General features: G+C 47.1%; 1 protein-coding gene across 1 annotated transcript in view; it reads right to left on the bottom strand.

Moving 5' to 3' along the window:
- The window catches only part of CACNA1A (calcium voltage-gated channel subunit alpha1 A), a 220,492-nt gene that overhangs the window by 116,208 nt on the left and 79,197 nt on the right, over positions 1–25,087 (bottom strand). Inside the window, exons 4-5 of the mRNA XM_049098218.1 lie at positions 4,411–4,502; positions 1,787–1,939 (exon numbers count right to left, since the gene is read on the bottom strand). Of these exons, the coding sequence (XP_048954175.1) occupies positions 1,787–1,939; positions 4,411–4,502 (245 nt within the window). The remainder of the gene's footprint in view (positions 1–1,786; positions 1,940–4,410; positions 4,503–25,087) is intronic.

Here is a 25,087-nt window from a genome sequence, read left to right as displayed (position 1 = left end):
TGCTCCCCCTACATCTGCCCCCTCACAACCCCACTGAGACCTAAGCCAGTTATGTGTCTGCTTGGCTAGAAAGACCAAAAAAAAAAAAAAAAAAAAAAAAAAAAACCACACACACACACCAAACCACCTCAACAAAACCCCCAAACCTAGGCTCTAGGAGTCCTGGTTTCTCTGCTCTTGGCTGACTTTTCCAAGGGGCCCTGCCCTGTATCTCTCCCTCCTGCGTTTCCGCCCGGGTGACGAGGCCAGGCGCAGAAATAGCTCTGCCTCAATTAACACCTTCTTCATCGGGGAGAGAAATAATTAGGACATCCCATATTGAGCAAACTTCACAAGCCCAGGAGAGAAGGAGTCAGGAGGAGCAGGAGAAGAGGAAGAAAAAGGACATCTTGAATAAACGTTCCCTACTGGGTTTTCCTTCCGTCTGGGGCAGTCTGGGGCCAGGGATCTACTACTTGGGGGGTGACCAGGAGGACATGGTGGGTAGGAAGCCACCCCCAGACAGAATCTTCTTCCCGGTGACACAGGCATGAAACCCCTTTCATTTTCTCACATGGCTTCCCCTTCAGCTTCACCATCCACCCTGTCCCTCCCCTGAATTCATGTTTCCCTTGTCCCTCTGACGAGCACTGCCAGCCGGCCTGGCTATACCCAGATGGCAGGTGGTCCCAATACTGACACACAGGCTTCTCTCTTTACCCGATTCCATTTGATTCTTGGGCTTCAGAGAGCAAAAGAGCTTGGAGAGCAGGAGATTTAACTGAAAACATATCTGGAAGCTACCCATTCCCGAGTGTGTGGATGGGGGGATACCACCCTGCTATGCTGCCGATTCAGAGCTGAGTCCCATGAGTGAGACTCCTGCCTTCCTGGCTTTTCTCTGCCTGTCCCCCGACCCATTTCTTGACCCTCACCACTGAAGGGTTGCCCCTGGCACCATGTGTGGAGAGAGGGACCAGGACCTTATGCTAGGTACTATTGGTGTCATGCCTCTTAGCTGGGGTGTCTTCAAGGCACATTCTGGGTGATGCCAGGAGGACCACCCTCTCTCTATTCCTTTTCTCCAGGTAATGGGGATTGCCTCCCACAACGCAATCAGATTTCTTCCTTCCTGATCCGGCTGCCCTTTTTCTTCCTGCTTGAGAACACAGCATGGGCTGCAGTTCCTGCGAGGTTACGAGGTGGAAGCTACTGGCACCCTGTTCATATCTTGCTGTTTACCTGGCCCCCACATACTCCCAGCTGAAAACACCTTTCATGCCTGCTCTAGCCCAGCGTGCAGGTCAGCTAGCTGTGCCAGGACATTAATGCCCACCCAGGCACAGTCCATGTCACTGTCAGACAGAAGTTGGTGGATAACACCCAGGGTCCCTTACCCCCTGCCTGGGATGGCTCTGAGGCATGTGTCCTATGCTATCTCCCTAGGGTACCCAATGGGACTGAGTCCCAGCTGCCCACAATGGTAGCCTGCTTGATAACACCACACCTCTTTACTAGATGTCTTCTTTCCCTGTCTCATGTCCTCACTTCCCCAATGGCACTTCCTGGGATCACTTCCCAAATAAACCACTTACCCCTAGGACAGCTTCTGGGGGACCCCAACACAAGGCCCTAGAACAACAAAGACCTCCAGGGCTACCTCACCCCCTGCCTTTGCCTGCAACACTTTGGAAGGAAGTTCTCCCAGCTGCCAGGAAAAAGAAGCAAAGCCCTGCAGATCCCTTCTAGGAGCTTGTCCCCAAGGGAAGAAGGTTGGGAAAAAACACATCATGCTGCTTAGACCTACCTGTCCCCTCTTCAAAGCAGGTGGTATGAAATTTTCCCATATAAAATTCTAACCCTATGATTGCAAAAATAAGGATTGCAAAAAATAGGAGGAGGCCGATCTGCAGCAGGGGGATCATTGCCTTCATGATCGACTTCAGGACGACTTGTAAACCTGAGAAGACACAAGAGAGCCCCATGGCTCTGTGAGCAAGCACCCCAAACCCTGGGAACCGAGAGCACACACAAGGCTGGAGATGAAGCAATGACAAGGGACCGACCACACAGGATGGTCATCATAAAATGGGAATGAGCCCTCCTAATATGTTATGGTATGTGTTATTTTAAAATATTTTAAAAGTATTTGGCATACTCTGTCATTTGATGACCTAAGAAAGGAGTAGAAATCGATTGCTTTATGAACCATATTCCTGGGTGTTGGGAAGCTTTTACCCAGAGCAGAGTGCCTTTTCCTAATTTTTCCCACCAAGAGGGGGCATCTTTTCCTAATTCATGCAAAGGCACCAGCTAGGTTAGCTGCACCTCTGCACAGAAAAGCAATGTCCCAGTTCCAGTCTCAAGAAACCAGACATCATTTCATTGGCTTCTAGCACAACCCCATGAAGTGGGCACACGTGTAAAATTATCCCCATTTTGCAGAGGTGGGAAGCAAGTCCGAGAAACGTGATTCATCCATGGGAGTTAGAAATCACAGAGGCAGGACTTAAACCCAGGTCTGAGTCATGTCAAATTGGATGTTTGTAGTCACGGTGCTATCAGGAAAGTCTATAGTTAAAATTAGGGTTCAAACAAAAAGCCTGAGGCCTTGCTTCTTGATTAGAAGAACTTCGCACGGCTCATGATTAGCACCTCCTGATGGGTGGAAGCCACAGGGATCTACAATGTAAGGGTGATGCTAATAGAGGTGATGAGGTGGAGCGGTTGAGGCTCTGGACACTGGACGTGGTTAGTGCCCAAGCCAAATATCCTCTGTCACTGGTGTGCCCACTTTCCAGCTCCTGTGGGTGTTGGCTGTTAACGGCTTGCAGCTGCCCCTTCTCTTTGTAAACTGCCCTTGGTTATGGAGAGCTGCCTTAACCTGAGCAGCCACTCTCTTCCAACCTCTCTGTCCCCTGCCCCCAATAAGTGACCAGAGATGGATGGATGAAAGGCCGGCAGTCTCTGCCTCAGGTTGGAGGATAACTCTGGTGCTACTCATACTCCAGAGCTCCCCACGGGATCAGGCCGAGACTGCATCCTTGCTCGGCATCTTCCCTCTCCCATCTTGCTGGCCTCATTCCCTCTCTCCTGACGGCACTCCCCAGATAAAGCAGGGCCATCCGAGCACCTAGCTAAGTCTGCATTGAAGGGACCCAACCTAGTCATCTACTTTCTAGCAATGTGACCTCCAGCAAGTCAGGTCACCACTCTAAATCTTGGTTTCTTCATCTGTAAGTGGGGACTGGAATAGCACCTCCCTCTCAGGATTAAATGAGAAAGCACATATCTGGCAAAGTAGCATCAGAGGTAGAAATTCTTATTAGTATTAGCTTGGGGGTGACTCTTAATTTAATGCAATGCAGGCAACTCCTGGGTTCCTACATACACCTAAACAGAAGTGCCTTCTTTCTACAAAAAGACCCTGCTGGTGGTCGTCTGGGAGATCTTATTCTTTAGATCCGGATGGCAATGAACCTGACAGATGAAGCCAATGAGATGTAAAATGGAACTAAAAATAGAACCTACCTCATAGGCTTGTTGGGAGAACAAATGAGTTTTTTAAATGGCAAATACTTAGAACAGTGCCTGGCACATAGCAAGCGCTTTTTAAATTATTAGTAGTAGTGGGACAGAAACTGAGGCAGTGGGACAGAAAAAGGTCAGTACTGTTTGGTTTTGATTTTTGGCAGCTGAACCTACATCTGACCCTGAATATGGCAGCCATGCCCATAGGGTGGAGCAGAAGCACCCTTGGAGGAGGAGAAAGCAAGCAGATGGGACAAGAATGGGCTCTGGAGCTCATCACTGTCAAGCTGCCAAAGCCCAGGTGCAAAATTTAACCTGTCTGAGCCTCAGCCTTTCAATCTGTAAAATGGGTTCATCAGACGATTGTGAAGACAAACTAATAAGACAATTCACTTTAAGTTCTCTCTATAGTGTCCAATATGCAGCAGGCACTCAATAGATGGTCACAGTCACTGATACCAGTGTTACTGGCCAGGCTCAGGGTAACAATCACTAACCCTAGTCCTGCCTTTCTCAGCCACATGACTCTGCTCAAACTATTCAGCTGCTCTGAGCCTCAATTTCCACAACTGCAAAATGGAGATATTAAAACTCTCTCCCAACTTCACAAAGTTGTGAGTACTGGCTGAGATAGTATGAGCATGGCTCCTGATAGACAGCAGGTGCTCACTAAATGGGTGCTATGGTTATAGGTGAGGCTCCTGGCTTGCTTTCAGAAGCTCACCAAGACCTGCAGCCAGGTTCCTGGGCATCCCTTGGGAGCTTTCTGCCTAAGAGAAGGCTGCGCTATCACAAGCTGGGAGCACCCAGGGGCCACTTCTGAGATGCTCTGCAGAGGGGAAACTGAGGACTCCCGGGACCCCTAAGCAGACCCCTTGCCAGGGTCAGAAACTCACGCACTTGGGATTCCAGACACCAGCTTGAGCGGCCTCAGCACTCGAACTGCCCTCAGCGTCCGTAGGTCAAACTCCGTCCCAACTGTCGCCAAGATGCTGGAAGAAAGAAGCCAGAGTGGAAAACAGAGGGTGGGTTTCAGGGTCAGATGGGAGTGGGATGTCATTTATTGGCTAGGTGACCACAGGCATGTGACCTTACATTGCTGGCCTCAGTTTCATCCCCTGTATTAACCGTTCCTGCCTTACAGGATAAAAGATGATTTACAAAGACCCCCAACTAGGGTGTATGATTGATGGTAGTCAATAGATGCTAGACTGAGGAATGGAAGCTTCCTGCCACATATGGTAGGGGTGAGGTCCAATATATTTCACAATGCACAATTGGAATGAATTGTGGGGTGGCCCAGGAGCCCAGGGGAGGGGCTAGGGAGAGTGGCAGGACCTTTGGGGCTTGGTGCTCTTTACCAACTGGCAGGAAAGTGGTTCAGTATTAGGAGCCCAATCCACATGGGGTTTGAATCCTGGCTCTGCCATTTCCCAGCTGGGTGACCTTGGACAAGCCAGTACTCCTCTCTGTGTCTCAGTTTCCCCTTTTGTGGAAGAGGGATAAAACAGTACTGAAAACGCCTCAAAGGGGTGTGGGGATTAAACAATTGATACATGTGCTGTGGTCAGCATGGTGCCCAGCACATAGGAAGTATGCTAAGCTACTTGGAAATAAATGAAAAGGAAAAAAAAAACCCACAGAAAACCAAACCAAACAATGAACATGGCTCTGCTGGTGTGGACTAGCTTGGTGCAGCTGAGGAAGCATGAGAAGGCCAGTATGGCTGGAGCCAAGCCAGCCAGAGTGACAGTGGGAGGAGGTGAGGGCAGGGTGGTGATGGGCAGATCGTGCAGGGCCCTGTGGGTTGTGGTTTGGTTCCCTCTCCAAGTGACGTGGGAGCCACAGAAGGTTCTGAGCACTGGAGGGATGGGACATGATCTGTATTACAAGAAAGCCTCCTGTGAGGCAAGGCCAGAAATTGGTGGTGGTGGGGGGGTGATGGGGCCACTGCATTTCAGGTGAGCTGTGGCGGGTCTGGGCCAGGCAGGGCTGGACCCAGCGGTACTGCTGAGACGAATCTGACTCCGCCCTCAGATGATCTCACAAGTGGGTGAGGTTCAAGTATAGTCTCCATAGCCCCAGGCTACAGGACAATGAGGAGGACCTGAATACAGATAGGAGGGCTGGGGTCAGCATTGCCAGGGAGCCCAAGTACAAGGAGGCAGCATGGCACAAAATCTCAGATCTGGAGTTAAACCTTGGTCCTGCGTTTTCTCATTGTGTGGCCTTTGTCCTAACCTGTTAAAGCCCCAGAAATGCAGATAATCTGGCCCCACTCTGGCCCAGTGCAATCCTAACAGGCACCTATTTACTATGTTCCATCCCCCATCCTGGAAGGGTGAGAAGGAATTAGGAGGGGATGGGATGGGGCAGGGAAGTCTTCTGTGTCCAAGAAAACCCTATGGAGGCAGAGGCTTTGTTCAGGATATTGGTGGGGAGAAATGGGTGGGCTGGTGTTGGAGGCTGTGAACTGGACGCTGAGGAGGTGGGTCTTATCGTGTGGACAGTGGGAGTCATGTAAGGTTTCAGAGCAGGGGAGGGATGTGATTAGGGTTGGCGTGGTGAAGACAAGGCTGACAGCTGACAGGACAGATGGGCAGTGATGGAGGCAGAGTGAGGAGGGAGCGGTGAGAGCAGGCCAGCGTAATGAGGGCTGGAACTAGGACAAAGGCAGTGGGAGTACAAAGGAGGCCCCAATTTAAATATAGCTGCCATTGATTGCTGGGCATCAGGGAGCTTGCCTGGGCTCATCAAATCCTCCCTGTATCCCAGCAGTCGGCAGGATGAGTCCCATTTTCCCGAGGAAACTAGAGCCCAGAGAAGTTACAAATGCATGGAGGTCCACGCCACTGAGTAAGAACTCAAAGCCAGGACCCCAAGACTCCAAAACCCCAGTTCTCCACCTCACATGATTCATTGGATAGGGTGGGGGCCGTGGTGGGAAAGACAGGAAAGAAGAATGGCTTCCCGGTTCTGAATGAGCCACTAAGCAACGGTTGTTCATTTATGCAATGAGGGTTTATTGAGCACCTACTATAGGTGCCTGAGGACACTGCCATGAACAAAGAGACAATGGGAAAACATGATCTGTCAGATGGTGGGAAGCGCTATAGAGAATAATATGGTAGCCACCAGAGCTTCCCATGGAAAGATTGAGCATGGTGGGATGGGAACAAGAGGAATCAAAGATGTCTGCAGGGTTTCGGCCTGAGCTGCCTGAAGGCTGGAGTCACGGTAAATTGAGATGGGAAAGGAGTAGGTTTGGAGGAGGAAGATCCAGGAGGAAGATGAAGCCTGGGCTGTGGACACGTTGAGTTAGAGATGCCAGGTTTCTGTAACTTCCTTATTAAAACTTTCCATTGGCTTCCATCAGTCTTGGAATAAAATCCAAACTCTGTGGTGACCACAAGACCTTGTATGCCTTGACTCCCACTGACTGCCCTGTGCCACCACACTCTGGCCACTCTGACCTGTTCCTCCAGCAGGGAAAGCTCTTTCCTGCCATGGGAATGTTACATTGGCTATTTCTTCTACTGCAAATGCCTGTCCTCCCCAACTCTCTCCTTCTTTGCCCTGCTGGCCCTCTTCACATCCTTTAGAGCTCACAGTTTGCTTCTTGGAGAGGATCTCCCTGGCCCCTCTAGCTAAAGAGATCCTTCACTCTCCAGAATGATATTGGTTATTAATCTGTTTTTATTATTCACCTCTTCTTCTAGATTGTGAGTACCATGAAGACAAACATCTTTTTTTTGTAGTACCTGTAGCACCTTTTGTGGCCTAGCAGGTATCAATAAATATCTGGTAATGGTGAGAAAAGAGTGGCGGAAAATGGTTATGGTAGACCAGATATTCTAGGGTAGACAGGTCAAATGAAAAAAGCCAAGGGCTCCTAGTGGAATGTTGGGGAAGAGCAACATTTTAAGAGAGAAATCGTAGAGGCAGGAGGTTGGTGAGAAAGAGGAAGCCACAGAGATGGGAGGAAACCTGTCAGAGAGTGTCATCCCTGGGGGTCAAGTTCAAAAGTGTTTTGAGGAAGGCAAGGTCACTGATCTTCAGGGTAGCCCCTGGATGAGTCAGGTGCAAACGATGAGAAGCATCAGGTCATGGGAGAGTCTTGCCATGGCTGATGGCTGGAGACAAGAGTAACCAGAAACAAGAGCCTGGATATGAGATAGGAGGATTTTCAGGGTGAGAGACACTAAATATGTTTATATGTCCAGAGAGAAAAGTCGATAATGTATCCCTTGGCCTTTAGAGCTCAGCTGCCCGATATGGTAACCACTAGCCACACATAGCTGTTTAAATATACCCTTAATTTAATTTAAGTTAAATCAGACATTTAGTTTTTTCAGTTGCATTAGTTGCACTTACACATAGCTGTTTAAATATATAATTAAATTAAATTAAATTAGACTTCCAGCCCCTCAGTTGCATTAGACATATTTCAAGTGCTCTATAGCCACATGTGGAGAGTTGGTTTCCATCATCGTAGAAAGTTCCACCGGATGGCGCTGCTCTTGCATGTCTAACCCCTACCCCCCCCCCCCAGGGCAGGAATTTTCATGTTTTGTTCACAGCTGTATCCCCGAAACATAAAACTGTGCCTGGCATACAGCAGGTGCTCAATAAATGCTTGTCGAATAAATAATAAGGAAGTGAAATGTAGAAAAGCCTAGAGATAACTAATAGTATATTCTAGAAGAGATGGAAGGCTGGGTAGAAGAAGGACTTGTCTTAAACTAGGAAAAGGATTGTGAAAGGTACTGAGGGTTGTTTATCCAACAACCAATCCCTTGCCAGGGGAGTCTCTCTTCCATCAGAGTCATAAAATGGCCAATAGTCTCTTTTCCCCAGGATTCCTTTCGATGGGAGCACTGTCACATGACCCAATCATGTACCTTATGGGACCTGAGAGAAAGCCTGCTGGGGGCTTCTGGGAAAGAGTTTCTCTCCCCTAAGAGTAACATGGCAGGTGACAACCTCTCCTCTTTTTTAGCCAGATGCTCTTGTGTAGACATCTTGGAACATGGTGGCCATCTTGGGACCATGAGTGGTAAAGGTTACCAGAAAAGTCCTTACACTGGAGATGACAGAGTGGAAAGATGGGAAGGATTCCTTGGGAACATCACCAAGCTGTGGAGCCAACCATGCATCCAACCACCCAGCCTCCAGACTTCTTGTAATGTAGATGGCAAACAGCCTTTCTAAGAGCCAGGCAGCTTGGGTTCAAATCCCTGTTCCTCCAATCACTAGCTGTGTGACCCTGGGCAAGTCACACAACTTTTCTGTTCCTTAGTTTCCTGAATTGTAAGATGAGGATGACAATCGTGCTTACCCTGATAGGCATGGGAGTTTATGCGAGGTGCTTGGAACTGAGCTTGAAATTTACTAAGTCCGACATAAATGTTTGGTCATAAATTTTCTTCCTCATCATTTTTATTCTTCTTGTGTTACTTGTGGCTAAGTTATACCAGAATCTGCTGATAAAGGCAAGTCATTGAGTTTTTCCTTTGTCAGGTTGTATATTTGTTGCTTTACATACTGAGATCCCATTTTATGCCCCAGTATCTTTATTAGCTGAGTGTTCTATTCTCATTTCATTGACAGGGATATTGAGACCCAGGGGGTGAGCTACTTGTCCATGGTCACATAGCTAACATGTGGTGCCTGGCTCCTGGGTCTGGCTGTGCCACCTCCGCTGTGCTGCCCCTGGTTGACTCCACTACCCCATTTACCCTCTCCCTGGGACTTCAGCCAAGCTCATACCTCCGCTAACCCAAGTGTAGAAAGGAGCTAGATTTTTCTCTGCCGGTTGGAAGTCAGGATGTCAATAAATATTTGTGGAGGAATAACTACCATGTGCTAGGTGGGTGAGGAGGGAAGTATGTGCAAAGGCCCTGGGGCTGGAGAGATCTCATGGTAAAGGGTGAGGTTACTGGCTGAGAGGGAGGGCTTGAGGACAGAAGAGCAATGAAGAGATGTCAGCATGGTTAGAAAGCAAGAGAGAATGTATGGGGGCTGCTCTGGACCTTTAAGCTCAGGTTAGAAGTACCTGTCCCCATAGACAGGGTCAAATCTTCCTGATATGGGTACTTAGAAGCATAACTGCTTCTCATGCAGTCTATATCCTTGCCATTCATAGATTGTGCAAATCCTCTTCAAGTTTATTTTTATATCACTTGGCTTTTACCTCCTTTTGGGAAAAGTATTTCTAAAATTTCTTTTTAAAAAATCTTCAAACTGGGAGAGAGTCAAGTTCATCGTTCTCCTCAGTTTATGGCATCTTTCCACTTTGGTCTGTACAATGCCCCTCTTCGTTCACTCTCTCGTTCGTTCGTTCGTTCATTCATTCCTTCTTATCACCAAACCCTACTTTCATTCGTCTCCTTGGAGAGACAACCAATATAATGTTTAATTTGGTCTTATTGGAGTGCATTCTTGCAAAACATGTGCTTTATTTTGAGTGCTTATATTTTTAACTTACATTGACGGCACGAAGTTAAAGCATATTCTGTTGTTTCCTGTTTTCACCCAGAACCATGTTTTTAAGCCCTATCCTGGGTGGTCTATTGGATGTGCCATCTGGAGCTTTCACTGGGCCCGAGGCTCCGTAGGTACATCTGCCACATTCCTGTTCCCCAGGGATGGACACCGGGTGGCCTCCAGCTCCATTTCCACAGATGCTGCTGGAGTGAACATCCACCCCTTACAGACTCAGTGAAAATCTGCCTGGGGTGGGTGCCTGGGTACATAATTGCTGGTGACTCTGACTTAACCAGACTTACTTAGCACTGCTAATGACTTTTCCCATGGCCACTCAGGGCACACACTCAGGAGTGGGGCAGGAGCTTCCTCTGTCCCCACATTCTGCTGACCCTTGGCTTATCCACCGTGCTGATTTTTCCTACTATGAGAGGTATACAGAAACACTCGCTGTTTTGGGTGCCTGGGTGGCTCAGTTAAGCATCTGCCTTCAGCTCAGGTCATGACCCAGGGTGCTGGGACTGAGTCCTGCATCAGGCTCCCTGCTCAGCGGGGAGTCTGCTTCTCCCTCTCCCTCTGCCCTCCCCCTGCTTGTGATCTCTCTCTCTCAAATAAATAAATAAAATCTTTTAAAAAAAGAGAAACACTCGCTGTTTTAATTTTCATCTTTCTGATTACAAATGATTTTGAGTACCACGTCATAGACTGATTAGCTTTTCAGACTTCTCTTCCCTAATCTTCCTGAACACAGTTTTTGCCTGTTTTCCTATTGGGGTTGTGCGTTATTCTTGTTGACTTGCAGATGCCTTGTATAGTCTTAATCAGTGCTGCCCAATACGGCAGCCATTGGCCACATGTGGCTATGGACACTGGAAATGTGGCTCGTGGGAGTGAGGAGCTGCATTTTAGATTGTATTTACTTCTAATTCATTTGCATTGAAAACAGTTGCATGTAGCTAAGGAGTAATGTAAAAAGCAATAAAAGGATGCCTGGGTGGCTGAGTAGGTTAAGCATCTGCCTTTGGCTCAGGTCGTGATCCCAAGGTCCTGGGATCAAGTTCCACATTGGGCTCTCTGCTCAGCAGGGAGCCTGCTTCTCCTCCCACTTGTGCTCTCTCTCACTCTCAAATAAATAAATAAATAAAATCTTTTTTAAAAATGATAGCAATAAGATATTAATCTCTGGTCAGTTATTTTTTACCATCCTAGGCAATATTTACAAATACTACTTTAGTTCTTCTCAAGTACCAGGTGCTGGTCTACATGATTTACAAATATTTTTTTAAAGATTTTATTTATTTATTTGAGAGAGAGCGAGAGAGAGAAAGCCTGTGAGAGAAAGACAGATCACGAGCTGGGGGAGAAGCAAATTCCCCACTGAGCAGGGAGCTTGATGTGGGGCTTGATCCCAGGACCCCTGGGATCATGACCTGAGCTGAAGGTAGATGCTGAGCACCCAGGCACCCTAATTTATAAGTATTAAAACTCCTAACTACCCCGTATGTAGATACCATTCTTCCCATTTTGTTGATGAGGAAATGGAGGCATAAAGAGGTTGAGTAACTTGCTTGTGGACTCACAGGAAACAGTAAAGCAAGACTGGGATGTGGACAGTTTGGTTCCTGAACTGTCCCCATTATGTCTTTTTTGAACAGAACATTCATTTTCATCTAATCAATTATTAGTAGTAGTATTTTGCCTTGGAGTTTCTGCTTTTAACGTTCTGGTTAAGAAGCCCTTCTCTGGGACACCTGGGTACCTCAGGTAGTGATTCCGGGGTCCTGGGATCAAGTTCCACATCAGGCTCCCTGCATGGAGCCTGCTTCTCCCTCTGCCTATGTCTCTGCCTCTCTATCTGTGTCTCTCATGAATAAATAAATAAAATCTTAAAAAAAAAAAAAAAGGAAGCCCTTTTTCTATCCTGGGCCACACAGATATTCTCTGGTGTTTTCTCTCATGAAGGTCAAGCTCTGACCACTCACTCGAGGTCCTCCTGAGCACCTAAACCTCAGCATGGGGCTGTCCTTCCACTTATTTGTCTTTTAAAGTACAGGATTACACAAAAGGACACGGTTCTATTTTGGGTGATTCCTGAAGCGCTCTTAAAACACAGTGTTTTCTCAAATATAAAGGAGCAGGAGCAGATGTAAAAATCCCAGAAGGAGAGAGGTAAGTGATTATAGAAAAGATGGGCACTCCAGAGGGGTGAGTCTGGTGGGGGTGGGAAGGGATGGCCATTGAGCCGAGACAAGCATGTTTGGAGGAGGATCAGCAGGTCACCAGCTTGCTGAAGGGCACTGTTCTGATCACTTACTGATTGGAAGGGAAACTCATCCCTGAGCCTCTGGAACAGGAGTGGGGAAGATAATATGGTGACTGCAGGGGGCTAGGAGTCTTCCACATAGAGGGGATCTAAGTTTGCAAGATATGTGCATCAAGTCGGTGCAGAAGGAGAGCTTGAAGGCCCAAATGAGACATTTGATGGAGTAAAGCTCTCGAGGAAATGGACGAGTAGGTTTTCAATTTAATTCCCAGACATTTAGCGAGCACCTCCTGAGGGAGAGGCACTCCCAGATCAAAATAAAAACAAAAGCTCAATTCTCGCCCGCAGCTGGTGGGAACTAAGACTGGTCCCTCTGAGGTGCAGAATTGTTAGGGCAGTTTCCGCCAGAGCTAAATGGCCTCCTCCCCGTGACCCAGAAACCCCAGTCCTAGGAACGCCTCCCGCCAAACACAAGCACGAGAGCCTTGACAGTTTTCTCCGTAATAGCTGCAAAGTGCAGAGCACCCAAATGCCCATCACTCAAGTGCAGCACACCCAGCCATGACACTGAACTTTGCACAGCTCCCTCAACACCATGGACAGATCTCACACACACAACAGCAAGGGAAGGAAGCCAATGGGAGTGTGCCATGTGATCCCCGTGTTTGCAATTCAAAAATAAGTGAGACTAATCCATGCTGTCCCATGTCATGGTGGGGTGACCAGTGACTGGAGGGGAATGGGGTTTCTGGAGGTTGGGGACATTCTGTTGCTTGATTTGGGTGCCGGTTACATGAGTGTGTTCAGTTTTTGAAAATCACTCGCTGTACTCATGTATGTGCGCTTTTCTGAAAGTATGTTCTACTTGACTATAAAGTAGAAAAAGCAGAATTATAAGGAAGGTAATGTTTACAGAGTGCTTGCTGGGGCCAGGCATATGTATTGTTTTAATCAATCCCATGATGACCCAATGAAGTGGGGCCTATCATTCCTCCTACTTTCCAGATCAGAGAGGTTGAGTCACTGCTCCAAGCCAACACAGCTGGTACATGGCCTAGATGGATTTTGGTTCCATCTCCTATACATTTCTCATTACTCTGCAACATTCCCCAGACTTGGAAAAGTGAAGGGCCATGGATTTCTCTAAGACAGAGGAGAAAAAAAAAAAAAAGATGATGATGATCCTGAGGAAATTGAAAGGAAGGGAGTTCATAAAAGTTGGCAAGATCTCAAGGAATCAGGAGAAGATTGGAAGCAGATGTGGGGTGAATTTAATAAGGCAGTGACTAAAGATGAAGACATGTTGAGGGATACTGAAGATCTGAATAAGAGCCATTGTGCAGGAAAGAAAGGAACCCTTCTCACTGGTTCTCTCAAGGCCATTCTAATCTCAGTAATTGTTTCCCAGCATGGCAAGGAATTATACAGTCTTACTGCTCCATATTCCCATTCATAGGCATTATCACCATGGTGGGTGGGCTGACACCCATTTTGATGATGAGCAAACTGAGGTTCTAAGAGGTCAGGTGTCTTGTCTGAGATCCCATACTGCTAAATGTCAGAGCTGACTTGAACTGAAAACTTCTGCCTCTTCTCTGCCTCATGGGGTAAGCCTCCACCCCAGCAAGCTGCTCACACAGCCTTCCTGCCTCTCCCTTTGCTTCTTTATCCAGAGAACCTCCTCCCTATGGATCCACAGCTCTGCCTGCCTTTAGAACAGCCTCTTCCACTGCCCAGGCTTACCCCTGACTTCTTTCTCTTCCATCCCATAACCTGCAGGGCCTCAGGGGACACTGCAGCCTTGCTGTGATGGTGGAAATGTTTTATTCTGAGCTGTCCGATATGGCAGCCAACAGCCATGTGTGGCTAGTAAGCATTTAAAATGTGGCTGAGCAAGTGAATTTTTCATTTGGGCTCATTTTAATTGATTTACATTTATATTTTATACCATAGCTATGTATGGCTAGTGGCCACTGCGTTGTACTTTGCAGCTTTGTAGTTGCATTATAGAGTAGATTACATAAACAAGCATATGTAGCCAGTCACACACTGGTGTGTGCTTATTATTCCCTATTTGCGCCCCCCCCCCCAGGTCCATTCTCCAGCTTGTGCTATGCCCTGCAAAGTTGACTCCTGTGGGCTGCATCTCCCAGAATGCTTTGCTCTGGTTCCTATTGGGTTTGGCCAATGGGAGACACAAACAGGAGGTGACAGAGAGGGGTTGGAGTATTGTTTCCACCCTCTTTCCCTAGTTCTGAGCCTAGTTATTCCTGTGTGGCCCTGTTTCAGCTGAGTTCCAAAAGTGTTAGGATAGGAATGACTTCTCTCATGGGATCTCAACATCCCTTACCTGTTTCCTTTACCTGCCCCCACCTCTTTAAGGAGTTTCTTCATGGCCCGCTCTTCATTTGAAACCATCTGGTGGGTGAGTTCTGTTTCCTGTGGAGACCTTGACTGATAAAAGGTGGGATGAATGGATGATCCATGAAGGGTTCCCATCTGAGTGTTCTGAAATCCCCCAGTTTCTGAGACAAAGATCTCTGGAGAAGCAAGACTTGATTACAAGTTTCCTAACCTCAAGGGGGCAGGGATACTCTGTTGCCTTTCCAAGTAAGTCTTCAAGTTAGGGAAGAGACATCCCATCAGATTCTTGCCTCACCCACTGCAGAGCAAGAGCAATTCTTCACCAAAGGAAACCCAAGAAAACAGAGGAGGTGTAAGAAGATAAGGGTGTCTGAAAGCTGTCCTAAGGTAGGACTTGTCAGGGGAAGATCCCAGGAAGATGTGGAGCTCAGTTCCCATTGTTCTCTGTCTCTTCTTCCTGGGCACTCAGCTGAACTGCATAGCCCAGCCTTGCTGCTAGGTGTGGCCCTGTGACTAAGCCCTGGCCAGTCAAAGGAGAGCAGAAACCATGTGGACTACTTGTAGGCCTGGTCCAGAAATATGTCCTGGGTGCCTTTCTCCATTCTTTTCCCTTCTGTGGCTTCATGCCAAGAAACACAGAGACCTTAGAAGCCCTGTGTTGAAGACGATGAGCCACAATATGGAAGGAGCCTGGGATTCGGCCTCCCTGCTTGGAGGAGAGCTGCCCACTGTTTATAAATACCTATTTTGGACTTTCTGTGTGTGAAAGAATTAACTTCTATTGTGTTTGAGTTCATATACATCTTGGGGGTTCTTTGTGACAGCAGCAAGCACTTACCCAATACACTTACTAGTATCTTAACTTACCTAATACACAGTGACTAATACACTTGTGCAGCTAAAATGTCAGCCCCATGAAGCCACAGATCTGTTTCCTATTCCCTGCTGGACCCTTAGTACATGGTAGGCTTCAATAAGTATTTGTTGACTGAGCTGTCAGCTTCAATTTTTCTTTTCAGCTGAGTAGAAGGCAGATGAGGATAGCAGATGTGAGCTCTGGCTCTCAGGTGGGAAGGGGCTGGCTTTGTATCCTGACCAATTATCTACTAACTGTCTACTTTGGGCAAATTCCCAAGCCTCAGTTTCCTCATAGGGAGGAGAAAGAATTATATAAAAGCTTTTTCTTTTTGTGGACAGTGGGAGGGTTCAATGTGACCATTCATGAAAAGTGCTGAGCACACTGCCTGATGCATAGTAAGCCCTCAGGAAGTAGTGGTCACGATGATTTGGACATTTCTTGTTCTCTGGGCAAACCAACTCTGAAACTGTCCCTGCCATCAGGTCTGACAAATTTCAAGCCCCGAGGTATGAGTGGGGGAGGGGAGAGGCAGGGTTTGAGCCTGGGATTATAGCCAAAGACCAACTCAGGAAATGCTATTCCACTCCCATGATCCTTCTGCTGTCTCAAGAGGGCTTGAGACTCCGTTTCTCATCCTGACCTCAGACTAACTCTGCGGGAATTAGACTCATGGCTTTGGGGCTCAGAGCAGCTGCCTCTGGATCGGGGGGGGGGGTCTACTGGGGACCCAGAACTTGGGGAAACCAGAGGAGTCCTCAGGACTAATGGAGGAAACGGGCCATAGTTTAAATTCAGGGCATCCTACATTTGGGGGGTATTCTTCTTATTACAACCAGCCTGGAGGTATGGGAGATTGGACACATGCCTTAGGCTGATCAGATTTTTCTCCCCCATTAATTAAAATGTGAATCACAGCTGAGTCACTGAAGAAAGAAAACGGTCAATGAACAATTCTGACTTCCTCCCTCCTTCCTTGCTCAGAGAGATGAGTCAGCAGAAGTCCGGATCCAAAAGTGAGAAGGGAAAAAAAGCAGAAGAGATGTAGGGCTTGGGGGAAGCAGGAGCAGAGTGGACCTGAGTCACTCATACTTTATTTTAGCAGAAAATGAGTCCTCAAACTCCCATTTCAAGGCATCAGCCAAACCTCCTAGTGAGCACACCTCTGTTTCTTGTTTTACATAGATTCATGGCAATCTGAGCTCTACATGAGCCCCAACAATCTCCTCCTTTGCTTCTTTTGGGCAAAGGCAGGCTCCTTTTCATGCCAGAACCACCTTGAGTCTCCATCCTTCCACTTCATTTTTCCCACAAAGCCCTAAACTCCCCTGTGAATTCACACACCATGATCACATTTCACAAGCTAATAGAAGAGCAGGGAGCTGCATTGCCTCTAGTCAATGGTGAAGGGCCAGGAGGAACAAATGGAAGATTCCAGAAGTGGGGGCCCCTCAGGATCAGGGTGGCCATGAAGCCTACTGGCTGAAAGCATGGCACCTGGAGCCAGGCTGGGTCTGAATCCTGGCTCTGCATCGCCTTGGGAGAGTTAGTCTGTCTTTCTGAGCCTCAGTTTCCTCATCTCTGAAATGGGGATAATAAAAGTACCTACCCACAGTGTGATGAAGATGAAGAAGTAAATACCTACTTGTGCTGACCCACAAGTCAGCAGTGATAATATTCATCACAAAAATGTAACCCAGGAATTCCTGCCTCACCCCTAAGGTCAGCAGGATGCACAACACCTGACACACTCAAGCAGGATGTGTTGTGTGTGTGTGTGCATAGACAAAATTTCCTCCACAAAATGGCCTGATAGCACATAACATCCCACACTTCACTTTTGACTTCTGCATCATGAATTTTCAGGAGGATTATTTTTATTTTCAAATTCTCAAGGGGTTTCACCAATCACTCTTGTCTTGATCCTTGGATATTCAAACCATTCTTTTACAGAGTTTGCGGAGTCTTTGTCAATTTTTAACCAGGTCCTGTCTGTTAATGTCTTGGGGTGTGATTTCAGCAGTTTGCCACCACTAACTTTATGAAACCCTACATTTTTTTTTACAAGGCTGGCAATTTTAAAGTCAGTCTGCTTTGAATTTGCACTACATTGTAGGATAATATTTAACAATCTAGAATAGTGGTTCTCCACTAGGTGTAATTTCATCTCCCAGGGGACATACGGAAATGTCTGGAGACATTTTTGATTGTCATGATGGGGAGGGGAGGTGCCATAGGCATGTAGTGGGTGGTGGCCAGGGATGCTGTTAAGCATCCTACAATTTACAGAACACAAAGAATGATCTGGCTTCAAATGTTAAAAGTGCCGTGGCTGAGAAAATCTGATCTAGAACCTGATTAACAAGGATGTGGACCCAGTGGGCCACGGTTGCCCTGGGGTGAGATATTTTGAGTCAGAACTCATCTTTATGAGTGGCCAATTTCTTAGTGATCAAAAAGTGGATTTTGTCTTTTGGGCCCCTCAGCTACCTTCTAACTATAATAAATTTGTGCTATGCTTGAGGCTCTGTAGCCAGACTGCCTGGATTCCAATTCCAACTCTGCCACTTCCTAGTTATGTGATCTTGGACAAGTTACATAACTATTCTTGGCTTCAGTTTTATCACCTGTAAGTGTGGCTAATAATAGTGCCCACTGAATAGGGCTGTTGCATGAAATGAGTTGATATGCGCAAATTACTTAGAACAGCGCCTGGTACATAGAGAGTTGGAAAGTGAGTGAGAAATGGACTGAATTCCTGGTACAAACGGTACATGCATGGAGTGCTGAGTGAAGATTCACATTCTCCTTCCATAGGGTGGCTGGGAAATGGCTGCAGGCCAGGAACTACATCTCCTAGTCTCCCTTGCATCTAGGTGGGGCTATATCACTAAATTCTGGCCAATGGAATGGGGTCAGAAGGGAGGTTCATTTCTTGACCAAGCCCACAAATATCTCTAACTCTCACTTTCCCCCAACTTGCTGGCTGGGAGCAGACTCTTAGAGCAACATTGGAAAATACATGTTGAAAAAGGCAGCACTTCCATCACCCTAGATCCCTAAGCGATTGCATGGAGCAGAGCCATACTTGTGCCACCTACCCCTCCACTTTAGGAGAAGTTTATTTTACTTTAATGTATTTTCTTAAGCCAGAGTTTTTTGGTTTTATCTCTTATAGAAGCTGATGTCAACTAACACAGCCTCTTCCTTCAACATGGCTCTTGTTCTCCCTGCAAGCAAATATCATCTTCTCACCATCTGACCAGCTTCATGATGATTCTGAATCCTTTCTTTCATACCTTCCCCACAATCTGGCAGGCAGGCAGAGGAGAAAGCCCCTCATCCCAATGGGGGTGTAGAAGGGGATGGGTTCCCCAGGACAGGATTTTAATAAAAATCTATGAGATGCAGGAATAAGAAAGAGCCCAAGAGACCTGTCTCTTTAGCTGAGTTTTGGATCTCAGGCAATTAAGAGGAATGAGTGAGGGGCCACCTGGGTGGCTCAGTTGAGCATCTGACTTTTGGTTTTGGCTCAGGTTATGATCTCAGGGTCAGCATGGAGTCTGCTTAGATTCTCTCTCTTTGGACCTACCTCTGCTCACACACATGTGTGCTGTCTCTCTCAATCAATCAATCAGTAAGGGAATGAGACTTGCCCCACATTAAATTTAAATGGTAGTAATATGTGCCAACACTTCAGTAGTCTGCTCAAAAGCTTAAACGTCACCTTCCCAGTAATGCCTACTCTGACTACCCCATTGAATATAGCATCGTGCACCCCCATCCAACACTGCCAAGCTCTTTACCCAACTTTACCATTTTCCCATGGCACCCTTCACCTTCTAGTACATGATTATTGTTTGTGATCCCACCCTGCTAGATCATAAGGTCACAGGTCTCTCCATCACCTAGAGCCGTGTCTGGCACATAGTAGCTGCTTAGTAAATCAATGGGCAGGTAAACAAAGAGGGAGGAATTGATTTAAGTCAAGTGCTTGCTCTGTGTCCAGAAAGTCCTGAGAGCTTTATGTATATAAACCCACCTGAGCACTCACAGCAGTTCAGCAAAGTAGAGACTAAAATTATCCCCACTTTAGTAAGTACAGAGAAGGCATTCAGGTAGGAAGTGAGAGAGCAAGGATTTGAACCTAGGCCATCTATCCCTGATCTAGGTCTTCTAGAATTTGTTTTGTTCATGCCTGCATCATACAGTCAACATATCCTAGACAAATGTAAGGGGATGCTAAAGCAAAGCTGCTCATTTAGTCTGTTTGAAAAATATACACCGTGTTGTATATGGTGTGTAAACATGGCCAGGCCTGCAGAAATGTGACTGGTGACTGTTATAAGGGTGGGGAGGTACATGTGATCAATTTTGGCCCTTCACTCTCCAGGTGTGTGATCTTGGGGCCAGTAACTTAATCTCTCTGTGCCCCAGTCTTCTCATCTACCAAATGGGTTGTTGGGAGGATGGTATATGTTGATACTTGCAAAGCACTCAGAACAGCTTCACAGGCACACACATATAAGCACACACATACACATGATAAGGTTAATAATAAGTACTGTGTAAGTGTCCATGAAAGAACTAATTATCACAGCTCCTGCCTAAAGCTCAGGAGAATGGGCAGGCTCACGTCACCTGTGGAGATGGGTGTTGGGATCTAAAGAGCTGAACAGGGCAGCCCAGGTGACTCAGCGGTTTACTGCTGCCTTCAGCCCAGGGTGTGATCCTGGAGACCCTGGATCGAGTCCCACATCGGGCTCCCTGGATGGAGCCTGCTTCTCCCTCTGCCTGTGTCTCTGCCTCTCTCTCTCTCTCTCTCTCTGTCTCTTATGAATAAATAAATAAAATCTTTAAAAAAAAAAAAGAGCTGAACAGTGACCTTCTGATGACTTCTGCTAATTTTGAGGACAAGCTACTCAGTGCTGAAATGACAGCACCAGGTATGTGCTTCCAGGCCCTCCATCAGGAAGATGTCCTCTCTCAAGAAAGCTGAAAGCAGGAAGGGGCCCAAGCTGCCTCAAAGAGGATGGGAAATGGTCCAGCACAAAGCACAGAAGTGGTCAGGGGGAGAAAGCACAAGAGCTCTACCTTGCTTGTCCTCCACCTGCCCAGCACAAGAGTCTAGTGTTGGCTTTGATATTGTGCACACCCAGTGATCTTTCCAGTCTGTAAAGCATGTGCAGCTCCAAAGCACTTTCTAGAAGTGAGCTAACGGAGCCCAGGGACAGGTTGCTGATGCTAACCGTGGCCAACTTGATGGCATGTGTGGAATTCCACTCAAGAAAACTAATGACATGGCAAGGCAGGGAGAGAGAGGCCCTTAGTAGCAGTGATGATGATGATAGAGGTGATCTGAAGGCATTATTCCCATCATGAACGGTCTCTAATATTTATTGAACATTTATAGGGAGGCAGGCCCTCTTCTGAGAGCTTCACATGGATTATATCCATTAATTTTCTTCAGAACTCTAGGAAGGAGGAATATTATTATCCCACTGAACAAATGAAACAAATGAGGCCCACTAAGGTTCAGGAACTTGCCCCAAGTCACACAGCTTGCAAGAGAGGGAGCTGACTTGAGCCCAGGTGGACTGATAACATAGGATCCTCATCATCCTCACTGTTATAATGATGTTCTGTGTATCTGACAACATATGCAAGCCCCAGAGGCTATTACTAGGACATTTTATAGATAAGGAAACTAAGGCACAGCAGGGCTAGATGATGTGGCCAAGGTCACACAGCCAGGAGGTGGCAGAGTCAGGATTCATCGGCCCTGCCCTTCTCTCTTGCTGCCCACACCAGCACCACTGGATGGACCACTGTCTTTCTACAAGACAGCTTTACAAAGTGGAGAAACGGGCTCCTCCATTAGTGGGACCCCTTCAGTTCAGGGTTTGAGTAGAACAAGAGGCTGACACATTCCATATCCATTGTCTGACCTCTGCGTGGGATGACTCAACTTGGCCATATCCAATCTGTTCCTTAATGCTGTGTGGGCAGAGTTGGTGAGTTGACATCCCTGTACCTAGGCAGCGGACTCCTTCATATACACCTGCATTCTGGCCATCACGTTGCAACCAAAGATCTGATCACATCCACTCCTTGTCTGAATCCTTCCATGGCTCCCTTGTGCTTTTAGGCTAAAGTCTCAACCCCTCAAGATATGTCCTGGTCCCCACTGACCTACAGATTCTTCATTTGCCACTCTCTTCTTCTAACACACAAACAGATATACACACATGTGTGTGCATGCACAGATGCACACAGCTCTGGTCACACTCTATTTTTTTTTTTTCTGCATAAGTTCTGCATTCAGAGTGCCTGATTTTGAATCTCAGCTCTGCCACTTGGGTGAGTCACTTAACTTCTCTGGGCCTCATTGTTCCCATCAGGAAAATATTTTGCTTACCTCTGTTTTTCTAAATCCTAACCCCCTATATGATGGTATTTACACATGGGGACTTTGGGAGGTGATTAGGGCACAGAGGTAGAGAGACCCCAAGGGGACCCTCGCCCCATGTAAGGGCACAGTGCAAAAGGCAGCCATCTGTGAAGCAGGATGCAGGCTCTTGCTAGACACCAAATCTGCCAGTGCTTTGATTATGGACTACCCAATCTCCAGAATTGTGAGGAACAAATTTCTATTGTTTATAAGCCACCCAGTCTATGGTATTCTGTTATAGTGGCCTGAATGGACCAAGATGATGACCATTCTCCGCTGGTTTTGTGGAAGATCATGCACACACATAGCTTGCAACAGGAAAACATAGCACGTTTACTGTGGAAGGTAAGTTTTCTCTGTACACCTTCTGCCAAGTCTCTCAGAGTCGCCCTACAGAGGCAAACACAACGGTTAGTTTCTACTGCTGCTTCCATGTGGTGCTAAGGGCATGTTTAGCATCACTGGTGTGATCAGATGGTACCACTGTGCACGGGCTATCAGTTCCCTGATGAAGAACCAGTCTAGCCAGTGAGGTAACTTTCACAGATGGGGGCTGACTTGGTCCAGCTGATGGACTCTTCCTGCCCCTCCATAAGTAGTTCACATTGTTTTTATCGGCTCCTGGCTTCTGAGGATCTTGTTGGTCTCAAAAGGTCAGACAGGAGTTGGTCAAAGGAGTATGAGCTTGGCCTGGGGAGGGAGACGTGTGGCAAGGTGGCAGTCCCCAGGGTGTCCTCAAGGTACTGGAGGGAGGCCTGGTAAGCCCAGGTTGAGCGGTAGGATGAAGGGTAAAGAAGGGGTGGGAGGCACAGAAGAGGAACGAGGTGGATCGTGAGCTTTTTAAAAATGTATTTTTGTAACTCTGAGTTGAAAATAGGCACACCGACTTCATGCCGACTGTTCCATCTCAGTGACGTATCCCTGCTAGTGGGGGCCCTTCCATTCAGCACGTCTCTGTGGCAACGGACCACTTCTCATTCACGCCATCTCCAGGGTTACCTTGCTTGGCTCATTCATGACTGTTGCCACGGAGACGGGCCCATTGATACAATCTTGATTCTTTGGAACTTTGCGTTCCCGAATGATAGATAGTGTGCTGGCCTCGGGGTGGGTAGAGGATCACGGTAGGGAGTGGGGGGAAAAGAGTTCTGGAACGGGTAGGGGTCGAAAGACTTGAAATCCAGCAAGAGGAAGGTGAGGTAGTGGGAGACAGGGGAGAGGAAATAATGAACATCACTTGTGGCTAACATTTGACATGGCTGGTCTGACAGTCCCACGTGTGCATGTGTGGCATCTCTGCTGGACTTGAAGTACAAATACAGCAGGTGCTCAGTCATGCCTTTGTTGGCAGCTATATCACCAGCACCAGCCTGACACAGAGTAGTCACCCCACAAATAATTATTGAATGAACTAGAGTTTGTAGTTCAAGAAACTTCCCTGAGGGGCACCTGGGTAGCCTAATTAGTTAAGCATCTGATTCTTGATTTCAACTCAGGTCATGATCTCAGGGTCGTGAGATTGAGCCCCCTGTCGGTCTCCACACTAGGGGTGGAACTTGCTTAAGATTCTCTTTCCCTCTCCCTCTGCCCCTCTCTCTCTTCCCTCCTCTGTCTCTCCCTCTCTTAAAACAAAAACAAAAACAAAAACAAAACGGAACCTTCCTTGATAAACTGTAAGAAAATAGAAGCATTGGAACAGAACTTCCACAGGCACCCACCTTATGTCTACTCCCCAGCCCTAGCACCTTTGCCCATGTAATGCCTTCCCTTGTGTGGCTATAGATGACTTGTGTACCTTCCACACCAAATGCCATCCCTTCCAGTCCACTGGAGATATCCCTCCTGTCAACCCTCCTCTTTCTTTTTGGCATCACTGTGTTTCTCCTTCCTACTGGGTTATTCCCATCAGCATAAAATCTGCTGCTAGATCTCTTTTCTTTAAAAAAGAAAACCTCTGAACTCCACTTTTCCCACCAGCTAATGCCCCATTTCTCTCCTTTTCCCCTTCACAGCAAAACTCTTTAGGAGAACCATGAGTAATCCCTCCAAGAGCCTCTGCTTCTCCCTCTGCTCAGAGCAGCTCTGGGGAGGCCCACCAAAGACCTCCATGCTGCTAAACCCAAACCCATTGGTCGATTCTTATTTCTCATTTGAACCCACCCATTGGCCTTGGTTGACACTATGATCATTCCCTCCCACTCAAAATGCCTTCACACTTCCCTCATGCGGCATCCAGGACCCACACTCCCCTCATTTGCTCCTTCTCTGTCTCCTATGCTATTCTGTCCTCATCTCCCCAGACTCCTTAATGATGGGGAGCCAGCCTGGCCTCAGTGCTTGGTGCTCCTTACGTTCACTTCCTTATCCACTTTCATAGCTAAAAATAACCTCCGCAGGCTGATGACTCTCACATTTGTATCTCTAGCCCTGGCTTCTCTTCCTGAACTTCGGACTCCAAATACTCAACCCCAACACAAAAGCTCCCCTCATTAGCAGGCAGGGAAATTTTAGCATATCCTAATCTGTCCCCCTCCCCCAACCCCCTTCCCATCAGAGTCAATGGCAAATCCATCCTCCTAGTTACCTCCCAGTTCGTGTCCCCACCTCCACAATCCCGTTTAGTCTATTCTTGACATCGAAGCAGGCAGAACAATCCTTTTACTTCCTCAGCCAGGGCTTCCCTGCCCATCCTATTTAAAATTGTACCCCTACTCCAGCATTCCCTCTGCTCCTTTCTAGCTGTGTTTTTTGCTATAGCACTCATCATGATTTATTTACTCTATATCTCATTTATTTATCGTGCATGGTTTGTCTCCCTTCTACTAGATTATTGGCTTCATGAGTTCTGAAAACTAGTCTGTATTGTGTTCCTGGCACCCATGAAATGGCCTTGCACATAGGAGATGCTCAGTAAGTGTTTGTTGAATGACTGAAGGAAGGAGGACAATGAGAAGGAAGGCCATGAGTTAGGCAAGGGCCAATGTGGCCATGACGAAGAGTTTGTCTTTTTCCTGAGGTTAATGAGTTCAAAATGGGCTCCTCAAAGGTGCCTCAGAGGCTACTTCATGAGCAAGGGAAGGTAAAGTGTAGACTGGGAAGGTGAACTTTCTGGAAAGTCCTTTTCTGTTTCAAAGTTCCTTTTTTTATTGCTTTACCT

This window comes from Canis lupus, chromosome 20 (genome assembly GCF_003254725.2).
Source record: "Canis lupus dingo isolate Sandy chromosome 20, ASM325472v2, whole genome shotgun sequence".
In the NCBI taxonomy this organism is placed as follows: Eukaryota; Metazoa; Chordata; class Mammalia; order Carnivora; family Canidae; genus Canis; species Canis lupus.
The sequence above is the reverse complement of the archived record's forward strand: the minus strand, read 5'-3'. Positions and strand labels throughout refer to the sequence as shown.